We start from the raw sequence: 26,124 nt of genomic DNA, 5'->3' as shown, positions 1-26,124 counted from the left end.
CACCATAAAACTAGGTGGGAAAGAGCTGTATGGCTGGGGTTGCTGGGCATATGGCTACAGGGGCAAATGTCTATGAATTCAAAAGCCTCTGGGGCTCTTGTAACAGGCTTGTAAAAAAGCTTGACATTTTATAAGCCTGCCAAAGGCCCTAATTACCACACAGTGAGGTGTATGTCCCACATCACAGAACAAAGAAGCCCTTGAATGACCCTTCTGAAGGACTGGTGAGCAGCATGATTTGTTCAGACAGATGATGCTGATTTCAATGCAGCTCAATTGAGCCCAGAAGGGAAACTGTCACTGCCATCTGGGACCTGCTGGCTGGTGAAAGGCCTGGGCACCAATGTGGTGACACCAGGAGATTCTCCATCCTCCTCCTTGCATTGCTTCCAGCCATGCTGGAGCTGATGAGTTTGACTCAGAAATGTCTGATTGGGGTCAAGGATTAGAGATTAATTTAGGAACTTGAAGAAACATTTTTGGGGACTTCTGAGCATTCTACCACCTTCCACCACCTCAGCATCTCAAACCTGAATGCCATGTTACTATGAAAAAAATGTTTTACTGGTTTGTTTTTTGGGCTTTTTTATATCTACATAACTTGAGCACATACAAGGAAAACAGCATACTTCAAGAGCTGCTAAGGCACCTGTAACTCAGTAAAATCACTAGAAATTAACTGCCCCTAAATACCTTTACAAATATGGTAGTAGGTGATTTGTCTCTGAGCATACAAGTACATTGTTTTCTTGGTGGGTAGTGTGGTTTTCTAAGTATGGTGGGTGGTAAGACCAAGAGCATCTTAAAGCAGATCTGCTAGTTTTTAGGCTAGCCTGGCATATATTTGCTTTTACCTCATATATATCTCTCACTTACGAGTTACCATTGCAGTTTCCATTCTGGTGGAGCTGAGCAGCAAATATTACCCTATGCAGGTTTTTTTTTTGCTCAGTATCACCTGATGCCAAACACATCTCAACACTGCCTGCTTCCTTTGATGAAAAAAGTTGTGTTACAGTGCAACTCTGTAAGACTGTGTATGGTTAGTGTTGAAGTAGATATCTGAAACAGCACAATAAGAATATGCCAAGGAAAAAAAACAATATGAGCAATAACTGAAAGACTGGTTGGAGAGCATCAGTAATTTATGGTTTGCAATACAGAGATGTTTGAATCAGGACCACAACTGGTAATTTCCTAAAAGCGAACAAAACAAACCTTTACAAATCACCTTGTAAAAATCACTGTAAAAAGCACTAGGAAACATCCAGCTTTCCTCTTTTTCCCTGATTGTGAAGACTCACACTCAATACAGCTATTCATGGTCAGCTGAGCTGGGATATCTATCTGTATTTCTATTGTCATCCATGGCCCACCTTCCCTGGCAAAAAAAGTCAGAGGAGCATAAAGGAAGCCCTCATTTACCCATTGAGGACCATCTGAAACATTGGCATGGTGAAATAGCCAGGTGGTCTGTTCTCTTTTTTATCAATAAAACATTCTGCACACTGACAGACTTCCTAAGCTACCAAGGAAGGGTGAGTGACAGAGAAAAGCTCATCAGAAGACAATGGCAAAGAATGACAGGGGATTTATTAAGATATGTATACCAAATTACTTTGGAAAGCAAGGAAAGGAGCTCTCTGGTCACTAAAAATATATATGCAACTGAAAGTGCTCATTATTAAAACTGAAGATACTCACTTCAAGTGCTGTTGGAAAAGTAAACCTGCTGATGCGTGAAGGCATGACTTAGACATGGGAGGACTGGAAAAGTAGCACGTGAAAAATAGAGGTTGTGCTTTAAAGTGATTAAAGAAAGTGAACATCAGAACTTTCCAAACTCTTCCAAGGCTCTGCCTTCCCCCCTGCTGTGGTGAGCAGTCCTGTCTTGTTGTGCTCGAGTGACTGCAATTCTGGTTCATGGAAAGGACAATTCACCCTCTGCTCTTCAGCTCTTCTATTGTAAGGCACTGGCTTTTTTCTCTCCTCTTTATAAAAGCAAACTTTAAATGAGCTTTTCTGTTCCCCACAGTGTGGATAATGTGCTGCTCAGTCCTGTACAGCCAGACTGGCCCAGGCTCTTGTTTTTGGTAGAATTTGGTCTGAAGTTTGCTGCTGACAGATCTGTGTCAAATAAGGGCCATCAAAGCTGAGGGCAGTGCTAGAGGCACCATCACATGTGCACTCCCCATCTAGCTGTATTTGCTGCAAGCCCTGTGTTTAGCCTGCAAAAATGAATGAAAATGCTCCAATTCATAGAAAGCAAAAATGTATTATTAAACAGAGAAGCTTTCAAGCATCTCTGTTTATGTGTGCAAACCTCCCTCAGGGAAAGCAGGCCAAGTTCAGTGAGACTAATGGTCTCTGTGGAATAGACAGAGCTGCTGTGCAAAGGTTCAGAGGTTCAGAGCTAATGGTGTTAAAAATCTCAATGGCAGAGAAATATCTCACAGCAGTAGGATGGGAGTTGCCCTCCTCTCTTCACTCTCTTAAAAATAATGAAGTTGACTTAGATGATATTTTAATTGAATTTACCTTTTTCTTTCATCTGCTCTTCACGTCTTCTTACTGCAACTCGTAAGACTTCCTCAAGTTTTCAAATTGATTTTCATAATTAATTGAACAATTAACTGTAACTTAGTAATTATTTATCAAGTATGCTCATTATCTAAATACCTACAGATCTGAAATATATCCATACTCAATGAATTTAATAAGAAGGCATTGCTGTGGATATTATAGAATTGTTCTTCACTTGCACCAAATATTTGAAAAGCAAATGTTAGGATATTTGTTTTTGCAGACACCATAGGTTTTTTAAACGTATTGTAGAATGTGTTCTCTGTCATCCCAGGCTAGTATGCTATAGCTTAATTAATGCTGAAAGGTCTGCAGAACATCCCTTTCATGTATCTCATACTCCATCCATGAGCCATAACTGGACTGTTTGCATTCCTAGAGCACCTGAGAGGCAGTCATGCTTTGTGCTCCTTGGATTCTGCTATTTGATCAGACTGATGCTTAGCCTGATGTGTAGCACCATGTCATCTTGGATTAAATTAATGGCAACAGCTAATCTCTGGAAGAGCAAGTACAAAAGGAGGAGAAATTTTACTGATAATGACCTTGGCCAGAATAGTTCTTGTCTCCATGCTTTGTTCTTTTGTCTTCCTTCTTCAATCACATATCCAGTGATCCAGAGTACACTTACATTTCATGTAGGGAGCCAAGGAACCATAAATGTCAGTTCTTGCCACTTGGTCTCATTTGAGCACACCCCACTCCTAGATCCATAATTAGTGACTTCTTTTGAATTATGGTCAGTTCTGCCCCTCTAGCCTTTTTTTGTTTGGTTGTTTGGTTGTTTTTTGGGGGGTTTTTTGTTACTGTTTGTTTGTTGGTTGGTTGGTTTTGGGTTTGGGGTTTTTTTGCTGCTGCTGCTGCTGCTGCTGTTTTCATCTCTATCATAAACCACTCAGAGAAAGGTGAAAACACTGAAATGGAAAAATTTCAGAGGTCCATGGCCATTTCTGTGAATAGCTATTTTTATTTTTATGGCTGTTTGAGAGGCAAAGCATTGGAAAGACTTGGCCTGCAGTTATTTGTGAGTACTGTTAAAATATCCATTTTCCTGACAAGTTGGAAAGCTCAGAAGGCCATTTTATGTTTGGAAAATTAAGTTGCATCAACATTTAGCAGAAGAAAACTGCAGGAATCTGAGAGCAAATTTAAAGGTATATATCACTGCAGAAATCAGAGTTAGAAAGAAATATTCAGGAGCATTTCTGGGTGGGAATCCAGAACGTTTTTACTCATATATTGACCACATAAAGTTTTAATTAAAAACTTGTGTTATGATGAGTCTGATTAGGTTGTTTTCAAATACTCCAGCTTTTACAGCATGCTCAGTGAATGGCCTTTTGTTTTGCCTTTTTGAAAGTTTCCCAGTAGAATATTTTTGAAGGATATTTTTCCCAGTCTGATTTACCTTTGTCTCTATTTTCCCTAATAATCTGACTGCCTAAAGAAGCAGTTATTAATACCTGTGTTCCTGGTAATTCACTATTCCATTTGCAAACAGACGTAGAAAAAGCCCCAAGGAATTCAGTATTGTGTAGGTAGAAATTATTCTGAATTATTCTGCAGATCCTTCTTTTCAACTGTGGTAAATCTCCAGGAAGAAAAAGAGATCCAACCAAGATAGTTCTGGCTTATTTCTAGCATTCTAGAAATAGAAAATGTCTGGATGCTTAAGGAAGATATATCCCTTCTGATCCACAACTCAGGGATGCAAAGATGTAATGTTTAGTGGCATGTTACACAATCACAAATCCACAGATTCCTCGGGTCACATTGCTCAGTAATTATGCAGTGCTTACATGCTTTCAAATGAAAGTGGGTTTAAGTAAAAGCAGAAGTAAAATAAAGCTCAGCTGAATTGTGCATTGTCAAACCTCACTATGCATCATACTCTGGAAACAAAGATCAGTTGCAGTATCAGCAGGAATGCTACTACGGTTACTCATTGTTGTAAACACAAAGAATTAATAATCTAATCTCTCATTTAAGGCTTTATGTGCACCCAAGTAAATAAACCACAGTCAAATCAGTATCCCCTCTATGGCAAACATGAATAACATACAGTCACCTCTGTTACCATCAGTTAATGTATTTCCTTTAGGCAGCCTCTGGCGTCTCTCTTAGAAAACATTTTAATTGAAGTTAGAAGACTAAAAGCAATAAAAGAGAAGGTTTTCCTTTTTTTAAAACCTATATCCATTTCCATGTTGGTGTTCACCTTCTTACCAGCACTACAAATATTTTTAAGGTTTGATGTAAATGTGATGCAATTTCAGAACTTGAAACAATATGAAACTTTTTTGAGATTGTCAAATGTCAGAAGAATATGTATTTTCCTTATATATCCTTATGCTTTTTCAAAAGTTGACCTGTTGGCAGAAAATGGAACAGTGTCTCTTTTCTTATGCTTAGATTTTGTCATGGACATTAGTCCTAACCCAAGACTGAAAATAATTAGGTGCAAGCACACATTTACCAATGTATGTTCACAATCTAGCTTAAGATAAACATGTTAACCTTGAAAAGAACATAATTTTCAAAAATTACAGTCACGTGCAGTAAAATCTTTTTTCCTAACTAGTTGAACACTGCATACTTTCCCTTGAAAGTAGTGTTCTAAGGATTTATACATGTGGGTATTTTCATCCTGCTGTGTTAGTTGACCTTGGCTTTCAGCGAGGCTGTCCAAAATGTGCTGAAGGGCTTGCTTGGGGATATTTTGTTTGTTTGCTAGAATTTCTCTTTGTTTGGCATAACTGATAGCTTTAATCTCAGTCAATTATCTAAGAGTTAGGCACGCTTAGCAATCTTCAGTTTGACAGTGAAATGATCAGTGTAACTCTACACATGGGTAACTTTGGGCACCCCAGTTCTGCACTCCCTCTCTGTGGCAGTCATTTCAACTTGAGCCAGTTCTTTTAGTTTGCCATGTGTGTTGCTCCTTTGACCACCATCAGCTTCACCTCTCTCACACTCCATTACCCAGCCTAGTGCAGGGCACTCTGCAGCAATTCATAGAGTCCTCTTAATCAAAACCTGACTGAAAGGCTGCCTGTTTGGAATCAACCATCATAACTCTAACCTAAGTCTCTGAAGGGTGCAAACAGGACCATTTTGGACTCTGTAGTTGCGAAACAGCCATTTTACTTCTGGTTGTTATATCTCTAGGCTTACTGTCATTTTGATGACTTTCTTAAGCATGTCCCTCTACACGGCCCTTTTGCAGAGGGCACTGACAGCCCTCAGCTCCCTCCAGACCCCTTTGTCTTTAGTTTTCCTTTTTTTCTAGGCTCAGGAATGGGGAGAATAGAATTTGCCAGTCCTTGTGGAGTTAGGCTAATAAATGCCATTTATTAGTATTCCCACTGCTTTCTTAATGACTGTATTCTTAGCCCACTTCTCAATGTTTTCTTTTGTCAAGGTCATTGCACATTGTTAATTTGCTGAGGGTTTCATCCCACAAGAGCCCCTATTGATTTACTGTAAGATATTAAATGGGCCAATTGCATAATTTTTCATAAAGATGAACAGCATGTAGTTCATTCCCTTCTTTGCCACAAAAGTCTTCCTTGCTTTGAAGTTCTGACATCTGTTGGTCATCCTCAGGATGTATCCCACCAGTATCATATTTACATAAATTGAGTAGCCTGAGAAAACTTAATGTGAACTGGCTAATTGAGCAGTTCTCAGCTCCTGCTTCTCAAACAGAACTGCCAGCAATAGACCAAGTGGCAGTCTGCCATTCCCCTCCCTCATCTAAAGGTGCTGTTTGACAAGCTTCCTAATACATATTTGGAGATATTTTCTTCACTTCTCCTAATTTTCCTTATTCTTTGGACAAAAAGGAGGAATATGCTCAAAGCTGTGCCTGTGGGTCCCCTCACCTCATAGACTTACAAAGTATGGACAGCATGTCAGTGAGGTTGACCTGCATCTGGCAGATATCATGTTTTTACATTTTTTTCTTTTCCCCCTTGTCCCGTATTTCTTCTGATTGTCATAACTGTGAAATGTTCAGCAGGTTTTCAGAACATTTTCATGTGAATTTGATGCATTATTTTCTTGTCCCATTGTTAATGTTTACAACATATTTTGTATTTGAAGGATTTTATTAAGGTCTTGGCAGATCTTGGCCTGCTTCTAACCTCTAACTTTGCCTGCCTTGACTTTTAGAAGAAAGTAATGTCAGGCTTCCCTCACTTCACTATGAGTGTTTTTCTAAAATTAAGTGTGTTTGTTTTGCAAATATAGAATGTACTGTTGAAGTGGTTTTAATTCTCATCTTGTAGACAAATAAACCAAAGCCACACCAAATGTTCTAGAGGCGTAAAATAAAACCTCTCACTTTTATAACTGTAGATAGCTTCATTTAAAATTTCAAAATTCATGTGACAATATACCTGTTTATTAACTTCAGACTACATGCAGTACAATCTACCGTACGCAGGTAAAGATCAGGACTAATTTTGCAGTTACATTTTTGTTTTAAATTAGCAAATCTGTGAATGTGCAAAGGTATTGTTTCTGATCTTAAGAACAGAGAATTGCTGAATTCAGATGTACCCTTAAAATAAATGTAGTACATTTTCTTTCATGGTTTTGGTTGTGGAGCATACATCAGATCACAGAGCCACAATATTTGGTCTCTGTGGACAGATTCTTCAAGGTTTTGTGAAGAAAAACAGTAGCTATTTAGATTTCCCTGTGTTTCTATACTTGTCAATTGTACCTCATTCTAGAACTGTTTTAAGTTCTAGAATGTGGGCCACAAAGTCCAGGCCCTAGTTTTGAAATGTTTCTGTGGTGAGATTTGCACATAAGACCACAACGTTTAAACCTTGTCTCTAAATGCAGTTCTCTTTTAACCAGTTTCTGCAACTTACTTTTTTTCTTTTTGCTCCAGCTTTTCCCTTCTTCTTTGGTTTTTGAGTGTTTGAAGTTCCTAATCATTTTACCTTGCTTTTTCCAAGCACTTTGCTGATGGAAACATATCCCAACTTTTATCCTTCCATAAAAGTTTGAGGAACAGTCTGTGCAAATTACAGTCTGTTTCACACTGGGAATGGAGTGACACCACCCCAGGCAGTGCTCCAGGAAGGACTAAAGCCATCAAATGTGTGAGAACTTTTCAAAGCAAAAAGGCAGAGCCAGGGGAATTCACCCTGCAGCCCATAACTATTACACCAGCAATGGATCTTTTTATGGAAATCAGTACCAAAGATACTTTCAAGCTAGAAGCTAGACACACAGGAGTGATGGATTCTCTTGTGGCCTGTAAGCACAGCTCTCAATTCAGGCAATGCAGAACTGCATCATCCCCACAAGAACACTATAGTGGCTTTTGCCTCAAAAAACTGCAGTCCCTTTCAGACCTCTGAAGTGTAGAGGGGAAGTGCTGTCTACCAGTCCTTTTCATGATGTACATCATCCACACATCTGTCATACAGCCAAGGATGAAAAGGAATAGGTGTTACTTTGGTATCTTTCAATACCCTCAACTGCTTTTTCGTTGTGATATTAAGCAGGCAGCTCTGGCAGATCCTGATACTCTTTCTCTCTCACCACCATCTGATGCATGTAAAGCATCCAGGAAGAAGTTTGGATTGGTACAATTGCTCAAGATACAGAGGTCCCTGTCACAGTATTCTTTTGCATTCTTCTCAGTATTCTTGCTTAAGACATAAACTAAACAATGCAACTAGCTCATGTTGTTTCTAGACACATAAAGAAGTTGTTTAGCCTGTTGCCAACTTAAAAACATTTAAGATACCCAATCTTGAAGAAATGCAGAAAGCATTTAGCTATGAGCAAGTCAAGGAAGCAACTTGATAAATCCATGGCCTGCTCAAAAAGAATGGGCAGAATTTGTACAGGGGTTGGTTTGCTCTGTGTGTTATACCAGTTGAGATAAATATGGCACTTCATCTTCCATCACCACAAAAGTCACTCCAAAAAGAATGTCTTAAAAAAAATTCTAGAACCTTGCTCTTAAACATTAAAAAGACAGTGTTTTTTTCCCTTTGTGAAGGGGAAATTGAAAATCACAGCATTGTGAAGATTAACACAGCTAGAACAGATAATCCTCATACCAGTCCTGTTGGCAACTCCTTCAGTAATTTCAGCAGCCAAATGCGAGACCTGCCAGCAGCACAAAGAAATCCAGCCAGGAACTCAGCTACAGTCCCATACACCCATGCTGGAAAAAACACATTCTGGAGCTTGCTGCCTGTGCTCTGATGCTTGCCAAGCACACCCCAGGAGTGGCCACACATGTGCTGGCTTTCACAACAGAGAAACAGAAGGAAAACAGGAGAGCTCTGTGAGTCACAGCCTGAGCAGTGAGGAACATGCTGCCATAGTCCATTTTTTCCTTCTACAAAGAACTAGAAAAGACTTCTGAGAAGCCAAGGTGAGGGTGCAAATATTTTATCTAATTTATAGGAGGCTTTTTACTTACATCCAGAAATGACAGAAAGCACAGCACTGGACAGTGTGAATGCAAACTTCATCTCTCTTTATTGCCCTATTCCCACCCAAAATCCACCTAGCCTGCTCTAGGTGCACCTGCTTGAGCAGATGTTGGACCAGATGGTCTCCAGGTCCCTTCCAACCTCCACACTCTGGAGCAACACTCTGTGCTTTGGTTTCACTCTTCGTTCAGTCCTCTTCAAAACTATTTAGCTTGTAATTTTCTGCAGGAGACAACTGACAGAAACCTTACTGCCAGGTCTTCTCTCCTTGGCACAAACCGATGGGATACTCCAGTTCCCACTTCACAGAACCCATAACTTCACACAGATTCAGGGAGAGCTCAGTAAGCAACATCCCTACTGATGGCCAAGGAGGAGTAACATTCACCTGGCAGAGCTGGGCTAACACTCCTCAGATGGGTGTGAGTGCTCACCACTGGGTGAGAAGATCGAGCACATTTATTATTGCGCTGGAGCTTTCATGTATTTAGCAAGATGCTTATGCCCACACAAGAGTGCTTTTGTCAACTAGGACACAAGAGTGTCTTTGAAAAGTTTCATTCTACACCCTTGGTTTCAAAAACCTTTACCCAATCTACAGAAACCAAATCACAGTAGCGACTTGCAGAGTTTCCTCCTCAGGCACATGAGCAGACCTGCTTTTCACCAATTCACTTTTCCTCTATCCAAAAGCAGGATACTGCACACCCTCATCTGCCCCAGATGCTGAAGGAGAGAAAGGACACAACTTCTGGTTGATGCTGATGAATCAGAATCAGCCACTAGGAGGGCTACACCCACACTGGAGCATCCCCTGCTCCTTCTGACTCACTCCACCCCCTTAACTATGGAAACACCTTAAGAACAAGGTGATGATTTCTGACGTGAGGGAGCATGCCTGCAAGAAACCACCCACTCTATGAGCAGCAAAATCAGACCAGGTCAGTCAGGTGAGTTTCCATTCCGTATTTCAAGAGGGGACAGGTAAAGGGCTCTGCCTGTCAATACTGACAGATCCCAGGGAGAAGCTGTTTCCCCTCCCACAGCAAGGTCTCAGCCACTCAGTTCATTCAAAACAGCTGCAGTTCAGCAGCTGGATCAGACGTGGAGCTCCCCCCCCACAGGCCTGCTTTCCAGAATGTGCCCACTGGCCTTTAAAAATGTGTCCAATGTTTTCTGAATACCAATAAGCCACGAGGTTCTCCAGGGGCTGTTCTGTCTTCTGCCTTGCTCAGCTGATGAGAGGCACTATCTGCTTCCTCTGGTTCTCAAGTTTTCCACAAAGGATGGAGGCTTTTTGGTCCTGTAGGCAGGAGTGCCTGGGATCCGAGCCCCTCTGACAGTACTGATGTAAGGCAGAAGGGGAGGCTCCCGCACCACCAACGCAGTGCCCTTGGGAGTGTAGGCTCGGAGTAGCAATTCCTCTTCCTCGTGAGCTGTCACTGCCACCCAGCCTGCACAGCCAAAGAGAATATGGACAGTGAGGAAGACAAGTCCCTAGGATCAAAACAAGGTTCTGACACAAACTACTGCCTCTGACAGTGGTTGGGAACCTGAGCTACCCACGTGTGGTTGCTTGAGAAACCAAGCTCAAAGGTCATATCCCACCTTTTCCAAAGAGAAGACAGTGCCTAAAGCCACATCTTCCTCTTCCTAGACAAAGCTCTTTCCTGGTAAACTTAAGAAGGATGGTGGGAACTATAAAAAACACCATAATGAATCTTCCCAATCAATGTCCCTTTCCCTCTCACCTGGACAGCTCAGTGTCACAGCCATCCCTGATGCTGTAGAACCTGTATGGCAGCCAGAGCATAAAGTATTCCAATGTTGCCATCCGGTACAAGCATGGCTGTCACTCTCCATTCTTGGAGGCTGCCAAGCTTTAGTGGACAAAGTCATGGCTGCTATGATTTTGTGTTGTTGAAACACCTGCTCTGAGCAGGACATACAGCTTCACCCCTTCAGAGGCCTCTTCCCATCAATGTTTCTAGGATACATACCCTGCAAAGCAAACCAATGAAGAAATATTAAATTACCTGCAGAGGAAAGCTTGATATCTGCAACTGCCTCAGTGGTACCAATTCCTTTCAGTGTAATGTCCTGAGGGACAAGTGGGGGGAACTCTTTCATTCTCTCTTCCCCACCCATGGGAACCTAAGATTAAAATATGGAGAAAAGATTTAACAGTCAAGAGAAGCTTCAGCACTCCTACCTTAAACTGGCAAGCAAGGCACCAGGGAGAATAAAGGCATTAGGCATTTGTTAGCCGATTAGGAGCTAGTTTGAACAGCCTACAGGAGCTCTTTCAGGTTTGCCAGAAAAGAGTTAGGATCATATCCAGAGGAATCCTGTGTGGGGTGAGGAAAGATGGAGTGGCCACCTCAGGACACAGCTGGTAGATCAGGCCAGATGCTTTGATGTGACAACACTTTTTCTCCATGTGCATAGGAATGGAAATGCCAGGACAAGGACAGCTCACCCTGTCTCCCATCAATTTGCAAGTGCTACACAGAACATTGCCATACCAAGCAAAAAGACCACCATGAGATGAAGATGTGCAGAAGACCCAGCAGGGAAAGAATAAGAAAGGGAAATTTTTCAGCTGCAATCTATTCTGAAAACCCACCCTGAAGGTTTGCCATGGAAAATATCCCTGTTGCTGCTTGCACTTTAAGGCTGTTCAAAAAGAGCCAAGTATCAGAAAGCACAGCACTGCAAGTTTTACCAGCTAGAAATAGAAACTGCTGAAAATGCATCATCTTGAGTGCTCTCTCCTAACACACATCAGCTATGCCATTGGTGCAAGACTGCTTCACACTGCACATCTCCACTCACCCACTGCAGAAGTCCCAAACTCTTGATATATGTGGATGTTCCCTGTCAGTTGTGCCCCAGACAGGGGTCCTGCCCACCTGCAGCCACAAGCTCCCCCCAGCACCTTTCCTTACCTTCAGGAACTCTTGGGCTGTGTGCTTCTCATAGATGGCATCTGCATCATTCAGTGTAGTAATGTGGACTGGCAACAGGTTAGAAGCCAAGACAGAAAACCAGGCAGGTTTTTCTCCCTGAAGTAAATATCAAAAGGATGTTAATTATGCTAACAGAAAAGCAGCCCTGAATTGCTCTCTCCTGCCCTATTTCTTTGCTATATGTTGAAAGCCTGTTTGCCTGACGTCCCCTCCCTGTCCAAGGGGTCCTTGACTCTGCCAATGAGAGCACCAGAGTCATAAACTGGGGAGTTGCACTTCCAGGAGAGAAACACCCACAGCTTCACCATCCTGCCTCAAAGCACCCCCAATGCCACATCTGCTGCCACCATAGCTGCTCAGCTCAGGCAAATCATCCAAGAGAGATCTTTGGTCTCTTTTAATTCACAAGAACAAGCTTGGTGTGGTTATTCAGCAGGAGTGGTGGTGGACATCTGGCCTGGTGCTTCTCCTATCGTGCTACATTTCCAACACACACCTCTCATCGAACAGTACTTGGTTCCAGCTGCTCTCAACTATGCAAAGACTGTGGAGCAATTTCAGCAGGAACTCATCACATTTGCAGGTAGAACAAACAAGGCCAGAGCATGGAGAGACCTCTCCAAACACTCCTAGCAGCCAAAAATAAGAAAACCCAGGTGTAGCAATTCCTTCAAGTACAAAGGTCCGAGCTGAGGCAGGAGCTTCTGTCATGATCTGAGCACCATTGTCCTCATTCAAGATCTTAGGAGAATGAGACACACAAGACTGATGCACCGATGTATGCTCCTGCCATACTAGTGCATTTTTTACTTTACAGAATCCTGCCCCTTCCACCTTTCTGGTTTTATTCCAGCTGGTCAAGAGTGTCCATAGCAAAGCACCGATTCAACATTTCTACGGTGATCTTTGAAAGCAGACTGAAACAAAGGAATAACCATACACAACCCCAAAGCAGGGCAAGCTACTGAGAAAAAGATCTTGGACTTATGATGATGTCTATTTGAAAGAAACTGCCCCTTCCAGGGGAAGCATCATGAGAGGTCAACTCCACACAGTTCAATAAAGGTGAATGACATGGGATTTTTGACAAATAAAAGAAGTTATTGGCAGGGGGGGACACACAGCACCATTTAAAAGTATTTTTTACAGAGACTAAAATACACGTGCAATTAATTGCTTCCTCTGGCAAATTCTTCAGAGATCTGTGTCAGGAAAGAAAAATGTCTATGCTTTTCACTTTTGGCAGACAGCTTTCACAAAACAGAAATAAGAAAACTCATATATTTTCCCAGTTAATTCTGACATTCTCCTCCCTTCCTCATGCCTCTTTGTATGTCATGGGAAGCATATCAAGCTGAAGATCTTTGTCAGCATTCAAAAGCAGTTCCCATTATACACTATATAATATTGCATGCTGGTAACAAGTAACAAACCTTTCAACTACCTTCAAATCCCAAAGCCTTCTGACTTTATGCAGTTATTTATTAACAGACTCATCATCTCCAAAGCAGCAAAGGGTCTCGGAAAGCTACCCAGAACACCTTTTATGTCCAGTACTATAGTAAGAGATGAAGCAGCTGCTCCCAAAATTCTTTCTTCCCTTACCTGTAAGTAGTCTATGCGTCCCAAGGCTGCTAAAAACAAGACCATTCCTGGCTTGAGAATGAAGGTCCGTGGAATAATGGCATGTGATGGCAAAACCAGCTTTACTTCCTTCTCTGTCAGGAGATTCAAAACCTGCAAAATAAATCGCCATAACTCATTCCAGATGTTTCAGTCAGGACAATGATATTAGTATTAGCATTATATTGATAGAGGAACAAGACCAAGTAAAGCAGTGCCAAGAACATCTGGCTCAACAGTTCAATTCTGGTCTATACAGTAAGTGAGAAACAGGAAGAATCTCCCCTGCCAAAATCTGCCACACAGACAGCCTGCTGGTCCTCCACTCAGATTGAACACTGACTGGAGGAACAAATTTTGATCTGAAACTTGGCATGAAGTTCTCTGAAGGCACAACAAGGATAATCAGAATCAGAAACAGCAGCAAGTATTTCTGGATGCAGCCAGTATTCTCCACAGCATTCAACTCCAGGAGAGGGGAAGAATATACACAACCTCAAGTTACCAAACCAGGTCTCTAAGCTGATGCCTGTCTTTACACTGGCTATGAGAGACCTAAGTGCCACAGTAAAGCAGGATATAATCTGACATCACTAGAAAACCAAAAGTTTTCTACTGTTCCAGAAAGCAGCACCTGCACTTGAGCTGTGAAGTCACAGCACAGTTCTTGCACTTCATTCTCTTCAGAACTTTCCTGTCTCTCTGTATTTTTTAATCTTTCTCAAAAGATGACCTGCAGCTCTGCATGGGTATCAAAGTGACCAAAAATCAAAACATGCCTGGTTTGGACTTGTGCACTTTGTCAGCATTGGCTTCAGCAGGGCATTGCTCTACTGAAACATTGACAAAGGCCTCATGTATTGGGGTTAGCAGCAGGAACACTGCTAGCTTCAGGAGAATGCTTTCTCTCAGCCTTGGTTCAGTCATACAACTCTGGTTATCCTCTTAAGCTCCACCTTTTTCCGTAGGCTGGGAGAGCTATAAAAGGGCCAGCTTCATTGGGTGATGCTGGCATACACTTGCTAAGGGCACTCTTGCTTACTTCCCTTCATTCAGAGGTTATGGAAGTTTGGTGACACAGTCCTTCAGCTTCTTTGCAAAGCTGGCAATATTGCACTGCTCAGAAATGCAACAGCATTCCCACGTGAACCCCTCCCAAGTAAATACAAACTGTATCTTAACACAATTCCCAAACCAAAAGAACCCTAATGTCAGGACTACAGCAGAAATACTATCCCACAGGCACAGCTAAGGCAAAGCAGTCCTCCCAAACCCTGTCATCCCAAAACACAGCACCACAGAGTACCTACACAGTCTTCCTTCACAATTCCTGGAGTGTCAAAACACCACCGAGCATCCTTCACTTCGTTATATGTGAACTCCTCCCTCTCCTCACGCTTCTCAAGGGAATCTCTGGGATCTTCATCCATGCTGTAGGAGAGCATGTCAGGGTCAAAGTCAATCTCAGAGCTAGAATTCTGCCGCTGAAATGTTCTTCCAACTCTTCCTGGGTTAAAATGAAAGGTTTCCTGGTTATTAATTCATTAACTTGCCTTTCCTTCCATCAAATATCTGCCCCTTTCCCAGCTTAAAAGAGATGGACATTGGTAATTTAAAGGTGACACTAAGTGGCTAGAAATTTGCGTTCAAAAGCCAAAATTGTAAGAAATCTCTTCTACAATTCTTGCTTAGCACTCCTCAGGCCCCAAAATCTCAGCAGGGAGCAGATCAGACACTCCGTTACTTCCAATTCATGGTAAAGCAGGCTGCCTTCTTTTTTCAGTGCCTCAGACTGCCAAAAATAAAATTATTTGAAAACCAGAGCTATCTTGCAGCAATCCCCTCTTTTGAATACATACTAAAATGATGTGCAACCCCTGAGGCTTACAGCTCAAATGTGATTATTTAACAATTAAGCTTTTTTTTTTTTTATTTAGGAACAACAGATGACCCACACTATGATATCCTTGCAGCCTACTAAGCTATCCGAATTTGCCAGACAGGAGATGCATTGTGCAGAGGAAAACTTTGCTACTGCAGCAGCTGACAAGTACTCAAAAGAACTACTAGTGATGCTGCTTATGGAGGAGACAGAGGTCTTGTCCCCATTAATCCAGGAGAAAACACTGGTCAAAATAACCTTTGTGTAATGCAGTATTTTGATTAGGGGAAGAAAGGTAAAACCTTTACTCAGGTAATACTCACCCACTAAGTAACCTTGCTTTTTAAGTTGATTAAGGCACTTTTTTTCTTCACTGCTTAGCTCATCTTCTGTTTTTGTTGCTTCTTCTTTTAGCCTCTCCTGCCTTCGGAATATCCTGTCACATGTAGGGTTAATAATTGGAAATTTCAACAGATTTAGTGTTGTTCCTGGGGAAAAAAAAAACAGAAGGCACGTTTGGGTCTCTGACTACCTGGTACATTTAAGTTCTGAGAAACAAGGTGAAAAACTAACTGCTTCTCCACCTTTTTGGTGAAACCTAGTAACACAAAGTCAGAGGTGGAACTACAGCTGCTCTCATAAAGTACCAGCCTCCCAAGTCAGGGCAGCAAAACCAAGCCATTTACCTGCTTAAGACCTGTTCTCACCTATAGTTTGAATAAAAGGGACTCAAAGCCAAGTGGTGCTGAGGCTGACTTAGTAACCCCAGGCAAGTTTCACCTCCAGATAGCTTGGTTTGGCCTACAGGTGCTCACCACTCCACCTCCAGGTCTCTCCAGACTGGAGGGCATCTCTAATGGACAGGGACAGGGCAAGGCACGTGGATCAGGTGCCACCCTCACTAGCAGGGATGCACACAGACCCACTCTGGTTTGCCAGGGCACTTAATGCTGCAGGATGCACAGCACCCTCAGCACATGCATCCCACCCCTGCTGCCCTGAGGAACTGCAGAATCAATTAGGTTGGAAAAGACCTCTGAAAACATTGAGTCCAATCTATGGCCAAACACCATGTTAACTAGACTATGGCACTGAGTGCCACATCCAATCTTCCCTTGAAAACCTCAAGGGCCAGTGACTCCACCGTTTCCCTGGGCAGTCCATTCCAATGTCTAATCACCCCTTCTGTGAAGAAATTCCAACCTAAACCTCCACTGGTGGAGCTTAACAGTATGTCCTCTACTGTTGCCAGCTGCCTGGGAGAAGAGACCAACCCTCATCTGGCTACAACCTTCTTTCAAGTAGTTATAGAGAATGATAGGGTCTCCCCTGAGCCTCCTTTAACAGCCCCAGTTCCCTCACCACTCCTCACAAGTGATAATTTGAAGCACGGCACACCTCTGAAGCTTGCTGCCCACTATGGCAGTGCTCAGGGTGGCAGGAACCCATCTGGTGACAGGTTCTCCTGGTGCAGGGGTGGCCAAGGGCAGCCCAGAGGTCCACGGCTCACTGTTTTCTGCACACCCCACATTTCCCATAACGCGTGCTACAAAAGGCCGAGCGGCGCCCTGACCTGGCCATGGGGACACGGTGGCCCTGTCGATGATGTCGGGGGCGCGGGACTTGCAGTAGTCGGAGTGCAGCAGGGTGTTGAAGAGCGTGGACTTGCCGGAGTTGGTGGCGCCCAGCAGGTAGACATCGCCGGCGCACTTCCAGGAGCGCTGCAGCCGGCTGATCAGCCCCTCCATGCCGTAACCGGTCTTGGCGCTCACCAGGCGGATGTCCACCAGCGCGGCTCCCTGCAGCCCGGCCCGGGCGCACGCCGCCGCCACCCGCTGCCGCAGCCGCCCCAGGTGCCCGCGGCTGTCTGCGGGCAGCAGGTCCACCTTGTTGCCCACCACCAGCACGCCCGAGGCGGGCACGTCGGGGCCCAGCAGCGCCGGCAGCTGCGGCAGCACCGGGTCGGGCAGCTCCATCACGTCGAGCACGTAGAGCAGCAGCGGCCCGCGGCCGTGGCGCGGCGGACGGCGCAGGGCCGCGCTCACCACGCGGCGGTGCTGGTCGGGCGGCAGCCGCAGCCGCAGGGCGCTCCCGTGGTGCGACAGCGCCCAGCACCGCTGGCACACGGCGCCGCGCCGCCCCGCGGGGCCCTCGGACAGGACGCTGCGGTACTTGTCGGCCGGCACGAAGCCCGGCGCGCCGGCCTCCCCGCACTGCAGCTCGGCCCCGCAGCCCGAGCAGCTCACGCCGCTCGGCGGCACCGACGGGTCGGACAGGCTGGGTACCGCCGCCGCGACCCGCGCCCGCCGCTCCCGCCGCGACTTCAGCTCCCGCTCCCGCCGCAGCACCGCCGCCGCCGCCCTCTCAGCCGGGTCCGGCTCGTACTCGAGGAAGACGAAGCGCTCCTGCTCCTCGCCGCCGCCCGCCGCCGCCCCGCGCTGCCGCAGCGGGGTGCAGGGCCGGGCGCGGGCCAGGCGGGCCAGCAGCGCGGGGCCCAGGCGGAGCATGGCGGCACCGGACAGACCCGCCGCCGCACCGCGGGACGCGCGCGCCGCACGTCACCACGAGCGCTGGCGCCTCGCGGGCCACGTGCTCCTGACGTCACCGAGAGCGCGGGCGCCGCGCGAGGGCCGTGTGCGTGACGTCACGGGCCGCGCAGCCGCAGTCCCGCCGCCACTGCTCGCCCGCGCTCCGCCGCTCTCCGCCGCTGTCTCTCGCCCCTCGCTCGGCCGCCGCTCTCCGCCGCTCCTCCCGCCGCTCCTCCCGCCGCTCCTCCCGCCGCCACCATGTACGACGCGGACGAAGGTGAGGCGTTCTCCCTTTCTTTCTCCTCGCCTTTTCCTGGGTGTCTGTGGGCGCGCCGGGCCCGCAGGAGCCGGGAGCTGGGGCGATGCGCCGGGCCCGTGGGATGTCCCGCGGGAACAGGGGTGCCGCAGGGTCCCTGAGCAGGCCGGCAGGGACACCGCGGTGCTCGGAGCCTGGCTCTCATGTTGTGTCTCCCCGCAGATATGCAATATGATGAAGACGATGATGAAATCACTCCCGACCTGTGGCAAGAAGCCTGCTGGATTGTTATTAGGTGATTTGCTACAACTTGCTGTCCTTAAGCCTTCAACACGCGTGCTCTCGGTCTTGCAGGTGACAGCCAGCTTGCTCCCGGGAACACGTCTGGGAGCTGCAGGCTTGGTTAAGCTAAACTGTGTGTTGCAGCACGTTCAGAGCAGGAGGGCTTTTAGCAGAAACAAAGGGTTGTCGTCAGGGATTAAGAAGCTCTGCTGATCCCCCAAATACACTTTTTTCAGTGAAGAAAGAGGTGGCTTTGGTTCCATCTCAAGCACACGATTTTGCCCACTAATCTCACAGCTGATGCTGGTATTAGGAAGTCAGTATTAAGTTATTTTCACCATTTTGGTGGGGTTTTTTGTTTTCTAGCAAGACATGAGTGTCCTGGACCTGCAGCTTCCTGTGATTGTTAAGAACTGGGATGCTATGTGGAACTGAGTAAAAAGTGTTACTTTTGCTGGTTACATCATTCATAAGATGTACATGAATGGTGTCTTAGAGTAGCAGTTGCAAGCCCAAGGGTAGATCTGTGGTGCTGGTCCCATAGACAGTCACGTTGGAGAGCAGAAATGAGAAACTTTGGAGGCAGAAGGAGATCTTTTCTTTTGCAGCCCAGTAAGGAGTGCTGTCTTTGTTTTCAGACATGTGGGAGGTATCTGAGTCCTTCAGCTTGAAGCATCTCACTCCATGTGACAAAACACTTTGTTTACTGTGAGGATGACCACGACCTGAGTTTCCCAGAGAGGTCATAGAGTTTCCATCTCCATCCATGGCATTATTTAAAAGCTGTTTGGACCTGGTCACGGGCAATCAGCTCTAGGTGACCTTGCTTGAGTGCAGTGATAGGACAAGATGATATCCAGAGGTCCCTGCCATCCTGAACTGTTCTGTGATACAGGTTGATTTTTCCCACCATCCTTTTCCTTGGGCAACAGCAGACTGTGCAGCAACAGCGTGATAGCCAAGGGTTTGCTGCCCTTCCTGGAAAAGCCTGAAATTGCTGGTAGGGAGGTGGTTCTTCCCAGTTTTCTCTGAGATGGTGGCAGTGATGGGACAGAAGCTGAGGTAATGTGGGTTCCCTGGCTCACTTCTCTAGTGGGAGGTGGAGGAGCTTCATGGTAATGAGTGAATGCAGCAGATGTGGTTTGTTCATCCCACCAAAAGTTAGGGCATGGAGCTTTGAATGTGGGCTCTGATCTGTAGAGTTAGGTTGTGCTGGGTTGAAGTTGGGTGATCCAAAGGACTGAGGGAAACCTGGAGGAGGTGAAGCTGGGAATCCCTGTAGGGCTGGAACAGAGTGGATCCAAGCTAAAATTTCTGAGAACTATTTCTTGGACTTTGGGGCATGCTCCCAGTTTACTACAGCTTGGAAAATCAGTTAAAGCAAAGTAATTTATGGGCATTATTGAAAACTTCAGCTGAAGCCGCTGTCAGTGAGTTTTGTTTCTTTTCTAGTTAAAGGGAAATTTAAGGCACTGACTGTGCATGCAGTCATGGCTTAGCCAAGAGGTGGCAGCAGGTCTGTCACTCCGAAGTGTCTGTGTCTTCAAGCAGTGAGGGAATTGTTAAACATTTGTGAGAAGCATCTGTGTTTGAAACTCATGCCATGGGATAATTGAATGTGTTTGATTCTGTACTGTATTTCATTTGTTGAAGTGTAAAGTACATTAATTAAATTCAGATCTCTTATTAATGTGCTCTTTTTTTTTTTAGCTCCTATTTTGATGAAAAGGGTTTAGTCAGGCAACAGTTGGATTCCTTTGATGAGTTTATTCAGATGTCTGTGCAGAGAATTGTTGAAGATGCTCCACCAATTGATTTACAAGCTGAAGCCCAGCATGCCTCAGGAGAAGTGGAAGAGCCGGTAAGTGGAGAACCGTGGCAGAGATGATGTGTTTTTACAATGCAGAATCATTTTACATCAGCTTTGTTCAATACCTGTCCTGCTGATTGAATTGAGAAGTGACCAAGAACAAGTGGCTGCTGCAGCTCATATTGTCAGTTCCTGTGCAAAACTGCACAGAGAGATTTAGTGGAGCAGGTCAGTTAGCCAAAAGCAAATCATGTTTTGGTGGGATTTGGATTTTTCAGTAGTTTTACCATGGCAGGAAAGGTTTATAGCAGAAAACTTCTCAGTTAGCTTTGACTCAAGTTAGGTCCAGGTTTTTAAAGGGTGCTGTTGCTTATCTTCTTCCATTGGCACTGTGTTCCAAAGAGGACAAATTGTCTTGGATCTGTGTCCTGTGATGGCTCTTCTACAGTGAGTGTGCACCTTCTGCAGTGGCTCTGGTGCTTTCATCTGTGTCCCTTGTGTAGTCTGGTCCCTGCTCTGTAAGTGCAGAGCCATTGCCTTGCTGTCAGTCACTACCTCATGCTTCCCTCTAGAGATTTAAATGAACCTTAGGGCACCTCAACATTGAATTTGTGACATGTTTTTTCCATTCCTTTGTGGTTTTTTGCAAGCAAACAACTATCCTGTAGAGAAGAACCCAGATGTCTTTTAGTTTCTTTGTTAGGCAAACGGTTCATAAACATTTAGCTCACTAACTCTTAATGTTTCCTCTGTTACTCTGTGTATATGATGGCAGAAGTCTCTAGCTGTGCGGTTCTGCAGTTGGTGTTTGTGCTGTGCCTGGTCACGGTTCAGATCACAAGCATGGTTTGTGCTGGGCTTCTTTTTGCCCAAAAGCTAGTATTTTACTTTCTCAATTCACTGAGGTTAGTGTCTTATTTATTAAATTCAAGTTTTTAGGAATAGGTTTAGACAAGAGAAAAAGAAAACTTGCTTTTTCCTTCAGAGTCACTTGCAGGCAACCTCTTGATACATTGAAAGATTCTGGACTCATTTAAGGAAACTGTATTGGGAAAATTTGATTTTCTGTTTCTGTCTCTCTGTACTTCTCAGTCTGACATTTTGAAGGCAGTTTAGAGCACATGAGAGGATTTAGTAGCCATGCTCAGAGATAAGAATTTTATGGTAAATGTGTTCTCCTTCAAAGTGCTTCATGAGAACTTGGGAAACAGTACTATATGTGGTTGCTGCTGCAAATCCAGGAAAAGGTGTTTCTTCACATAAGGATTGAGAGATTTTTTGACCTACAAAATGTTTGCCAACAAGGGTCTGCCACCTCCTGTTGTGTGTTTTAAAAATCAGATTGTTTTCAGGTCTTTTACAAAACCTTAAGTCCTATCTTATTTACTAATCTTATAGAATCATCCTACGCACTAGTGTTACCCAGCTTGCTATGTTCTCATTTACTGGTATTGGTTCTTCTGCAATAACAGTTCTGGTTACTAATAAAAAGAGAGCTGTTTCTTCCGTTACAAGCAAATATATTCATGTTTTCCAGCCCCGGTATCTGTTGAAGTTTGAACAAATCTATCTCTCCAAACCTACACATTGGGAAAGAGATGGAGCACCCTCACCTATGATGCCAAATGAAGCCAGATTGAGAAACCTTACGTAAGAGCCAAATCTGTGGTGGATAAACTCAAGGGAAAACTGCTTTTGCATTATTAATTGATAGTATTTTTCAATATAGTAGTGCCTTGGAAGTGTAATAATAACTGCTTTATTTAAACTTCCAAGTCTAGTTGTTAATTGCAGATGGTGATTGATGATTTGGTAATAATGCTTAATACACCAGTGAGTGCTTGAATAACTGCCTTTATTACTCAGGGCTGTCCAGAAAAATAATAACTGACAGATGATACAGTGGTGCTTTTGTTCTGTAGGTATTCTGCCCCCTTGTATGTGGATATAACTAAAACAGTTATTAAAGAAGGAGAGGACCAATTGCAGACCCAGCATCAGAAAACCTTCATAGGAAAAATTCCTATTATGTTGCGTTCCACGTACTGTTTGCTGAATGGCTTAACTGACCGTGATCTTTGTGAGCTGAATGAGTGCCCCCTTGATCCTGGTGGCTACTTCATCATTAATGGATCAGAAAAGGTAAGGGACAATGCCTTGCACAGGCATCTTTACTGACACTGGAAGTTCTGTTACTTGTTTCCGTCTGTTTCACCAGGAGCATAAACACTCTTATTCCAGTGTATCGGAGTTACTGTGGGAGCTCCTGATCTTGCAGGAGGATGGGTTTTTAGTCACCTGTTAGGGCTTTCTCAAGCCACCTTTTCTTTGAGGCACATTTCCCATCTTCAGTTCTTCCCTTCAGTTTTATTAACTGTTTGCCACTAAGTACTTTAGATATTTTTATTTCCTTTACCAGCATTGCAGAGCCGCATGCACTCTGAAATGAGGTACTTCTTCACTCAAGAGCATCCTCCAGCTTGATCACAGCTATATAGATGCATTTTGTATTAAGAGTAGGTTCTTCCCTCTTTGCTGTGGAAGCAGCTTCAGCAAATCATATCCACGCCCTCTTAGTGCCTCACCAGTGAAACTGCTGGTAATTTCTAACTGATAACCCAGGCAAACACAGCAAAATAATTAGAATTTTATATTTCTTCTTGGGGAAAAAAAAATATGGCTTTGATTGTTGAGCTGGCATTTAAATTTAAATGCCTGTATAGTGCATTGGCCTTGGAGAAACAGATTGTGAAACGCTTTCTTTATCAGTGTTGTGCCTAAAGCTAACAGAAATGTCTGGGCACAGCCAGCAGGTGTGGTAAGTAATCACACACAACAGTGTTCCCTGAGTCTCTTGTTTCGGCTATTCCATCTTAACTAGCTGAATATTTTGTTTGTGTTTTTAAAATACAGAGTACAATCCAGCTGAGTTTGGCAAGTTGTTTTCGTGCTATGCAGTGCTCTAAAAGTAAAGGCATCTGAAGGAGCAGTAGAAACACTGTGCTTGTTGCTTTCAGCATGCTCTTTTGTCAGTTATTTACTGGTGCTCTTGTTTCTAACACAGGTTCTGATTGCTCAGGAGAAAATGGCTACAAACACAGTGTATGTGTTTGCAAAGAAAGATTCAAAATATGCCTACACAGGAGAGTGTAGATCTTGTCTGGAAAACTCCTCTCGACCAACAAGTACTATATGGGTCAGCATGCTGGCCAGAGGTGGACAGGTATGCCTAGGCAGTAATAACCCCTGCCCTGGGGCTTGCAACAGGGATTGTTTTAGGAGTTTTGTTATTGTCCTGTCTCTTCATGTCATTTGGTTTTGGGATCTTGAGAAGAAATTTCTTATGATGCTAAGTTGTTAAGAATATAAAAGTAAATGAAAATGTCTCTGTCATACATTACACCTGGCTCTAAGATAAATGATTTGAGGATTGAAATGAAGACTCAATTTATGGCAGGTTTTAGGCCAAGGCTAAAAGTAATTTCGGAATTACTATTCACAAGTGTTTAGAAAATTCAAACTAATTTTTTCACAAATAACAAATAGAGGAGCAGGGACCCTCTCTTTGGTGATGGCCAAGCTAGTGTTAGATGTATTTTGCAGATCACGTATTAATTCCTATTTAACATCTAAGTGTGCCATCTGTGAGGAGAAATAAGTGCTACTTGTAACTACTAAAGCAAAAGGTGTCAGTACTTAATTAGCATTGCACTGATAATTCAAGTTTTCCAAGAGCAATTAAGATAGAAGCTTTACAGTATTCTCACTCCTGATGTGTGGGGCACTCCTGATTTCCTCTGCATCCCACAGTGTTTCCTTCTGGAGAAGGGAAGCAGCTACTTGAATAATCACTTGCACAGTGGGTTAGAATAACTGAATTTAGGCCTGACAGAAGGAACACTGAAGGTGGGATAGAATAGCTCTTGGCAAATGTACAAAGGGAGAAAAATTATGCATGTGAGTGAACAAGTAGTATTTACATTCCTTTGTATCAGCAAAAACCTTACAAGTTTTTGCAGACTTCTAAAGCTCAAAATGTTTTTAAAATAAAAACTCATTGCCGGAGCAAGGTTGCAGAGTAGCTCCTTAGTTGGCCTGCTGAGAAGTTGTGTTTTCCTGTGGTGCTTGAATAAATACACATACATTGTATCATCCAAATCCAGACAGATTTTTATGTAAAGGCAGGATGATTTAAGCCTAACATCTGCTTTCCCCCATCTCTTCAGGGTGCGAAGAAGAGTGCCATTGGTCAGCGCATTGTAGCAACTTTGCCATATATCAAACAAGAGGTCCCCATCATCATTGTCTTCCGTGCACTTGGCTTTGTGTCTGACAGGGACATTCTAGAGCACATCATATATGATTTTGAAGACCCAGAAATGATGGAAATGGTAACATATATTAAATATTTCATGTGTTCATGTTTAGTGATGTGTAGGTGTGGCTACTCATCGCTTGAAGCATTGTTCTTTTTCCAGTTGTAATTTATTTATTATTTTTGTGGGTTCTGTGTTAGAAATGTCAAAAATTCTCTACTCTACCTGAATCTATTCCAATGAGTACATTAAGTGAACAGAGTGCAGTGGAAATTTCTAAGAGTTAATATGTGTTTGGAGAAGTAGGATCTTCTGCTGTTGTTGACTTTTTTAACTGTAAAATCTTGATTATACCTGAAACAGCATCAGGCCTAGAATGTACTTGAATGAGAACTATTTTCTGAAGTTTAAACTATTTTTTGTGTTCTTCTTGCATGCTTCACTACTTTTTTCTGGTGCCAGAAGACCTGGATCAGTAATTAGCAGATCCTGAACAGAATCAACAAACTTCTGTATAGTTTCCTTCAGCCCCAACAGGCCCTGGTTGCTACAGGATTTTGCTGTGTTTTTGTGTCTTAGGTCAAACCTTCTCTGGATGAAGCATTTGTCATTCAGGAGCAAAATGTTGCTCTAAACTTTATTGGCTCAAGAGGTGCCAAGCCAGGTGTCACCAAAGAAAAGAGAATCAAGTATGCCAAGGAAGTCTTGCAGAAAGAAATGCTCCCGCATGTTGGTGTCAGTGACTTCTGTGAAACTAAAAAGGCTTATTTTCTAGGGTATGTCAAAACTCTGTCTCACCGCTGCAAAGGGACCCTAAATACATATTTTACTCACATATATGTGTATGATTGGAGGAGCACACTGAACGCAAGTTTGTTTTAACCTCAGTCTCCTGATAAACCTTGGGGCACTGGTATGTTTTTGAGGCTGAGAAATTGCAATTTTTGATAAAAGTTTTTAAGTTAGATCCTAAGTTAGATCTGATGATAATGATAAATGACTTTTTGATATCCAGTTGCATGGACAACGTACAAAAATTCATAACTAAGATGTAGATAATTACTGATAAACTGATTGTAATGTAAGCCACTCTTTAAAATTAGTAGCACATTGTCTTGATCAGTGCTTACTGGTATGCAGATGAACTGTAGCATCAGGACACTTGTGATTTTATACCTGATTGCATGTGCTTAAGCAGAGCCCCTATTACAGTACAGGACAAACATTCAGCAGAAGAGGCATGACCATCATGATGTAAATATTTTCTTCTCTCTGTCCTTAGCCTGAACTTTCAGTGGGTCATCCACCTCTAAGGATGTGCTGAAGAGGTTTATTTTAGGACAGTGGTGTCCTAAAGATCTAGAATGAACAGCTTTTAGGGTAGAGTTTACTGATTTATCTGTGA

At 43.8% G+C, this 26,124-nt stretch overlaps 2 protein-coding genes across 3 annotated transcripts in view; one reads left to right on the top strand and one right to left on the bottom strand.

Moving 5' to 3' along the window:
• Nucleotides 1-8,993: 8,993 nt before the first annotated feature.
• NOA1 (nitric oxide associated 1) lies at nt 8,994-18,069 on the bottom strand. Its single transcript, XM_085058053.1, has 7 exons — nt 17,101-18,069; nt 15,851-16,015; nt 14,956-15,152; nt 13,628-13,759; nt 12,002-12,118; nt 11,090-11,207; nt 8,994-10,507 (listed from the first exon to the last, which is right to left on the bottom strand). Exons 1-7 carry the CDS (start codon nt 18,032-18,034, stop codon nt 10,302-10,304), a joined length of 1,869 nt encoding a protein of 622 aa, XP_084914179.1. The 5' UTR covers nt 18,035-18,069; the 3' UTR covers nt 8,994-10,301.
• Nucleotides 18,070-18,189: 120 nt separating this feature from the next.
• The window catches only part of POLR2B (RNA polymerase II subunit B), an 18,035-nt gene continuing 10,100 nt past the window's right edge, over nt 18,190-26,124 (top strand). Inside the window, exons 1-9 of one of the 2 annotated variants that reach the window (XM_085058052.1) lie at nt 18,245-18,260; nt 18,298-18,332; nt 18,534-18,606; nt 20,304-20,454; nt 21,941-22,053; nt 22,326-22,545; nt 23,468-23,626; nt 24,630-24,794; nt 25,299-25,495. In XM_085058052.1, coding sequence (XP_084914178.1) covers nt 18,314-18,332; nt 18,534-18,606; nt 20,304-20,454; nt 21,941-22,053; nt 22,326-22,545; nt 23,468-23,626; nt 24,630-24,794; nt 25,299-25,495 — 1,097 coding nt within the window. In that variant the 5' untranslated portion in view covers nt 18,245-18,260; nt 18,298-18,313. Of the gene's footprint in view, nt 18,333-18,533; nt 18,607-20,303; nt 20,455-21,940; nt 22,054-22,325; nt 22,546-23,467; nt 23,627-24,629; nt 24,795-25,298; nt 25,496-26,124 lie in introns of both variants that reach the window. The other variant, XM_085058051.1, reaches the window with a different exon arrangement.

Source organism: Lichenostomus cassidix, chromosome 4 (assembly GCF_008360975.1).
Source record: "Lichenostomus cassidix isolate B80296 chromosome 4, HeHo_3.0, whole genome shotgun sequence".
NCBI lineage: Eukaryota > Metazoa > Chordata > Aves > Passeriformes > Meliphagidae > Lichenostomus > Lichenostomus cassidix.
Note: the sequence above shows the minus strand (reverse complement) of the source record. Positions and strands in the feature narration are given on the sequence as shown.

Excerpts from the sequence above, each read along its gene's own strand:
- NOA1 (XM_085058053.1), bottom strand. The coding sequence starts at position 18,034 with ATGCTCCGCCTGGGCCCCGCGCTGCTGGCCCGCCTGGCCCGCGCCCGG. Across the intron at positions 16,016-17,100 it reads CACCGTGTCCCCATGGCCAG|GAACAACACTAAATCTGTTG; the intron begins GTCAGGGCGCCG and ends TTTTTTCCCCAG. Across the intron at positions 12,119-13,627 it reads GACGCATAGACTACTTACAG|GGAGAAAAACCTGCCTGGTT; the intron begins GTAAGGGAAGAA and ends TATTTACTTCAG.